Source organism: Poecilia formosa, unplaced genomic scaffold (assembly GCF_000485575.1).
Source record: "Poecilia formosa unplaced genomic scaffold, Poecilia_formosa-5.1.2 Scaffold391, whole genome shotgun sequence".
Lineage (NCBI taxonomy): Eukaryota > Metazoa > Chordata > Actinopteri > Cyprinodontiformes > Poeciliidae > Poecilia > Poecilia formosa.
Genome location: NW_006800330.1, coordinates 218,697 through 224,501, shown reverse-complemented (window position 1 = coordinate 224,501; position 5,805 = coordinate 218,697). Strand labels below are relative to the sequence as shown.

The 5,805-nt window shown below is 33.3% G+C and overlaps 2 protein-coding genes across 2 annotated transcripts in view; both read left to right on the top strand.

Moving 5' to 3' along the window:
- Window positions 1-1,230, top strand: part of LOC103154547 (lymphocyte antigen 6 complex locus protein G6d-like) — a 2,073-nt gene extending 843 nt beyond the window's left edge. Inside the window, exon 3 of the mRNA XM_007575875.1 lies at window positions 575-1,230. Within this exon, the coding sequence (XP_007575937.1) occupies window positions 575-792 (218 nt within the window). The 3' untranslated portion in view covers window positions 793-1,230. The remainder of the gene's footprint in view (window positions 1-574) is intronic.
- A 327-nt stretch (window positions 1,231-1,557) lies between these two features.
- LOC103154546 (sperm acrosome membrane-associated protein 4-like) lies at window positions 1,558-4,588 on the top strand. Its single transcript, XM_007575874.2, has 3 exons — window positions 1,558-2,135; window positions 3,117-3,227; window positions 4,179-4,588. Exons 1-3 carry the CDS (start codon window positions 2,084-2,086, stop codon window positions 4,394-4,396), a joined length of 381 nt encoding a protein of 126 aa, XP_007575936.1. The 5' UTR covers window positions 1,558-2,083; the 3' UTR covers window positions 4,397-4,588.
- Window positions 4,589-5,805: the final 1,217 nt, after the last annotated feature.

Sequence of the window (5,805 nt, the reverse complement as noted above, 5' to 3'; positions counted from 1 at the left end):
CTTCTTTTTTGCTATTTGGGTAATATTCTTCAGAATAATTGAAGTCATATTAATAAAATATTATTTTCTAATAATTTTAATTAGCCAAAATGTTAAAAGGACAATTATTAATTAATTAATTAATTAATTAATTAATTAATTAAATGTATGTTTGTTTTTATTTATTATTTAGTAGAGTACATGCAGTATTGGTTGCCTTGGCAACTCATCACTTGTTTCTTAACATCCTTATTATTGTTTTCTGGTACTCTTTTGGTTTAACTTGAAAGATTATATGTAATAAAGAAGTTGTGTGGGGCTTTCTCCAATCATATATACACATATGCATTATTTTTAAATGTAAATTAAAATAAATGATTGTAGTCATGCTATTATTAAAGCATACTTTTCTTATAATTTTAATTAGTCAAACTAATTATGAATAAATACTTTCAGTAAATGCATTATTATTTATTTATTTAATGGAATAAATATTTACTTATTTTGTAATTTAGGCTAATAGCAGTATTGGTTGCCTTGGCAACAGAGAGACCCAACACCTGTTTTTTAACATTCTGATTTCTGGCACTCTTAGGCTTCACAGCGAAGGGGTCGCCCACTCTGCATAGCAGGGGCTGCGTGGCCGCCACCTCCTGTGGGACCACAGCCACTGGCACCATCATCGGTGTCGAGTACACCAGCAAATACGCCTGCTGCACCACAGACCTCTGCAACGGAGCCTCTGCTGTTCAGCTGTCTCTGACTGTCGGCCTCTGTGCCGCCATCTTGTCCTCCCTGTGGGGATTCATATAGTTCACCATGAAACTTACAGATTTTCAAATGCTAATCCTTTGATTTTTCTTTGTTTTAAATATTTTTTTATGCATTAAATGAAGTTTTAACTTAGTCTTAGGCTCCAGTTGGAACAGATGGAAAAACAGAAATGCATAAAATCATTGTTTTTTTGGTACTAATGGGTTTCCTTATTAGGGTTAATAAAGTATATCTAATCAAACATGGATAATTTGTGTTAATAATTATAATAACTGATTTTATTTTTCAGAAAATTTGGTTTTGCCTGCTGGAAAAATATTAATTTTAGATTAAATCACTACATTTGGTTCAGATTTTGTTTTTTGTTGTTGTTTTTCCTCTGTGATAAACGTTTGACCTTTGCCCTCTGACTGATAACGCAAAAAATAATTTAAATCAATACAGAAATATGTATTTAATAAAAAATAATGAAGTTATTACTTTCCAGTTGCATTTTTAATATTAGAAATAACCTTTCATGGAGCACAAATTTCAATTTATCGAATATGACTATTAATAGAAGCATAAAATTCTGTTTGGTTTTTTTAACCCAATAATTTTATTTTTATACTTGTTTTTAATTAGTGAAATCCCTCTGGTCTACTTTTATTTATTGTATTTGATGACTTATAAACAAACTGAACTAAAATAAACATGTTTTTATGGATGAAATGTATTTTTACACATTAGAAATCAATGAGAAAGTGCCTACTTCTGCTAGTATGTCTCTTATTTCAATCAATATTTTCAAAACTATTTTTCCAGAAATCCTGCGTTATTTTTCGTTTAACTTCAGTCTGGGCTTCATGTTTTTCTTAAGGAGACGCCTTTTGGTCCCATGATGACATCTTAGATTTTTGGAGGCTTCCTTTAGTATCCTGCTGGCTGCTTTCAGAGTAAACTTGGTTAGACTTTCATTTTTGAAACAACCATACAAAGGTATTTGCCTAACTCTTCTAAATGAACATTGCTATAGATTTTTGTATATATATTTTTATCTTCTACCATCTTAACACAAATGTATTCTGACTGAACAAATATTTGCTGATCAAACAAAGGTGTAGTTTCTTTGAAGCAGGGTATATTAGGGGAGGAGGATTTTTTTTTCCACAAAACTTCCTCCTCAAAGTTGTGAAAGAAGCAAAACCTGATGATCCTCCTTCTTATCAGTCATCCTTTTCTTGTGTTTCTTCCTCAGTTTCTCCTTGGTTCACGTAAGCCAAGGCAGCTGAAACTCTGAGTCTGTAATATATTTATTTTACAAAGGTTTCCCTTTATAAGCCTGTGAAAAATGAATACAATCTGGAAAGCGGTAATTGGTCTCAGCGCCCTAATTGTGGCAGGTGAGTTTAAAAATATCTCTCATTTATTTAATACCTGCTTTTAATTAGTCAAGTTTCCCTCTGATCTGATAGATTACAGCCAAACTGAACTGAAACAAACATGATTTTACCGCAAGAAAACGTATTTTTATTCACAAGGGATCATTAAATGATGCATACCCCGCTTTTATGTGTACTAAAGTATATATTTTCAAGAGTATTCAAGAGTAAGAATAAAGAAAAAGAATCTTATATTAAGACATTTCCAGTTTATATGCCCAGAATGCAGAAATTATTTGGTAAGAAGTAACTAAAAGCTTATTTCTCATAACTAGTTACATTTACTTGAGTAACTTCTTTGAAAAAATTGCTTTTAGGAGTATTTTTACTTTGCTGTACTTTTAAATTTTATTCCAGTAATTTCATTTTTAAGAATTTCTACTCTTACTTGAGTAAAATTTCTAGATTTTCTACCCACTGACTGAAAAACAAACATGTTTTAATAAAAGAATACTCACCATAAACAGGCACAAACCTGCAGTTTTTAAAGTTTTTTATTGAAAGAAATTGATTTTGAAAATTTTTTATTTTGCTAAATTTTATTTATTTATTTATTTATTTATTTTTTTGGGTCATTTTTGACCTTAAAATACCAAAATTTCCACTTAACTTTGGTCCATCTGATGATGTAATTTTTAAATATTAAATCATTGATAATTTGATCAGTTACAGTTACTTGAATAGATTTACTTGAGTAATTTCTTGGACGGATATTTTTTACTTTTACTTGAGGAAAAATATGTTGAAGTAGTTTTACTCTTACTACCCACCTCTGCTTCTTTGCCATCATTTCAGTAGAAATATGACCAAATACGTGGACAGGAAATATTTAAATTTCCTACATTTCATGCAACCTTATCAACAAAAAGTACATTTATGATTACTTAAATTGATGTTGTGGTACTTTGTGAGTAAGTTGGTTTGCTTTTTCCCACTGAACAGCGAACTGCCTGACCTGCCGTCACTGCTCTGTTGGCGTATTTGGAAGCTGCTTGTTTGGGAGTAACACCACATGCGTCAACTCAACAGAGAGCTGCTACACAGGAGAAGCACGTAAGGAAAACTTTAAAAAAGCAGCGTGACCATCTACTGATGATGAGATTATTACGTTACCAGCATCTTAAGGAACTATGTAGTGGAGCCAGTTATTCAGGGCAGATGTCTGTCAAGATAATTGAGTCCCTCAAACATATAAAAGCTAATTAAAGTTAGTTCTTATTTAAAAGAAGCAACAAGAGAAAGTTTTCATGATTCTCAACGCAGTTGTGGGAACCAGTGCACCAATTATTACTAGTATGAACCACCAAAGTTGGGGTTTTCTCAGCTACAAAGCAAAACCAAATAATCTTACCATGTTTTTCTGGTCTGGTTTCTACTGCAAGTGTCTTAGTAAACTTGAAATAACTTACAAGTACATTTTGGGCAAGATTTAGAGGCTTGTTTTAAGTCAATAACTTCTTTATATTGATGAAAAAGTACTAGCTCCATTGGCAGATTATTTCACTTTTAAGATGGGAAAAATGTCTTGTTAAAAGCTTAATAATCTGCAAATGGAACTACTTTTTAAAATCAATATTAAGGAATTAATTACTTAAAACAAGCTCCTTTATCTGACTGAAGATGTACTTGTAATTTAGTTTTCATTTATTTCAAGTTTACTAGAAACTAGACCAAAAATACTTGGTAAGATTTTGTGTTTTTGCAGTGTGATGACTTTAGAGAGGCAAATGTTGCTCCATTCAGCTCTCACACAATTTGACATTGCTATAGTGGGTTTCTGTCAAATGTCTCCTGATTTCACAAAAGTCAATAAATCCTGAAATCACAATTTTTGGATTGCAGTCAGAATTCTGACTTTTTCCCAAAACTTTAAATGGGTATTTTTCAGGACTAATTTCACAACGTATATGATGAAATTTCAGAGGTTAGTTTGATAAATCAGTTTTAGCTCTCATAAGAAGCCTACCGTTATTTGACAGAGCTCGCTGTTAACGTTCGTTTCAGAATTCAACGCCACGGGGTCGCTGACCCTGCACACCAGGGGCTGCGTGAACTCGAACCTGTGCGGGTTGACGCTGACTGGATCCCTCCTGGGAGCCGCGTACACCAGCACTTACAAATGCTGCGTCACAGACCTGTGCAATGGAGCCACTTCCGTCCAACTGTCTGCGGCCCTCTGTGCTGCCATCTTGTCCTCACTCTGGGGATTCTGGGAGTTGTAGTCTAACATGAAATGCCTCTGTGCTCGCTAATTTGCATTTGTTGATCGTCAGTTTTTCTTATTTTAGATGTAATCCTTTGTTGTTTTAAGTAATAAAGTTGTGCTGTGATTTCACACTTATCCTCTGTGATTATGTTGACCCTCTGATATGATAATTTATTACTGTAAAAATTAATAAAAGCTGTGAAATGAACCTTTTTGAGATTTTCTTTCTGTAACACATTGAAACTGTGGATTTAAGCTCCCTGTGTGGATATTTACCAACAGTATTTTTGAATAAGATCGGATCTGATCTATCTACATATTATTTTTTTAATTAAATGAATTATATTAATACACTTTTTTGTGGTAAAGACTTTTTGTTCTTGTGGATTGTGACACTTTTGGAACATAATCTCTGACAAGCTAGTATTAGCAACCTGGAAAGGTGCAGAAAAAACCTTATAAGTTAAGTGATTTGTGTGTCTGTTTATTAAATGTTATTCAAAGTAAGAAGAATATAAGTCAGTAATTTCTATTTAAATCCAAAGGTACAATATAGTCAATCAAAACCGTCTAGCAAACAACTAATCATTTACAATTTCTTTCATATTACTCTTGGATTGGACAATTTATCTAAAAAATAATTAGGCCTTTGAAGTGAAACACTTTTGAAGAGACACAATTAATCTTTGTGCTCCATCTGGGTGAGGTTTGTTCTGTCTCCATGATCCAGGCTTGTGGTATGTCCCCTTCACGGCTGCCAGCTACAGTCTATTGTTCCCTCCAGATCAGCTGATAAATCTGGCTGCACCAACATGTCTGCAAGTTATTCTGAAACCAATGACGCCCTCTGGTGCTTCGCATGAAAAAGGGATAAAAATTAATATGACCCCAACTGTCAATCATTCTCTTGGGTTTGTCAACAAGTGACCTGTTAATGAGAGGAAAATAATAGGAATTTTTTTATCAAAGTGGAGAACATGGAATCCAGACATCTCTTACTAGAGCGTTTAGACCAGGGGTGTCAAACTCAATTTCACTGAGGGCCACTTCAGCATATTGGCCCCCCTCAACGGGCCACATTGACAGTACAAATCAGGAGTGCATCCCTGCTAAAACACCCCAGACAAAAGGTTGACTTCCCTCATTCAGTTCTGTAGAGGCTTATAATGAGTCAACGGTCCAGGTGTAGCTCTGGAAAACTAGACTTGGGCACCTCTAGCATAAATGTATAAAATACAATGTTAAAAATAAATTAAACAACACCTCATATTGTTAAATAACTGATTTTATGTATTGAAGTTTTAAATATTACATTTGAGTTTCCATGGATGTAAAATTACAGCTCAGTTTAAAAATTACATTTAAATCAGTGTTTAAAGGTGAGCAAGCAAATAATAAAAACAAGTCACATGGGCAGACATTATA

Excerpts from the sequence above, each read along its gene's own strand:
- LOC103154546 (XM_007575874.2), top strand. The coding sequence starts at position 2,084 with ATGAATACAATCTGGAAAGCGGTAATTGGTCTCAGCGCCCTAATTGTG. Across the intron at positions 2,136-3,116 it reads CAGCGCCCTAATTGTGGCAG|CGAACTGCCTGACCTGCCGT; the intron begins GTGAGTTTAAAA and ends CCCACTGAACAG. Across the intron at positions 3,228-4,178 it reads CTGCTACACAGGAGAAGCAC|AATTCAACGCCACGGGGTCG; the intron begins GTAAGGAAAACT and ends CGTTCGTTTCAG.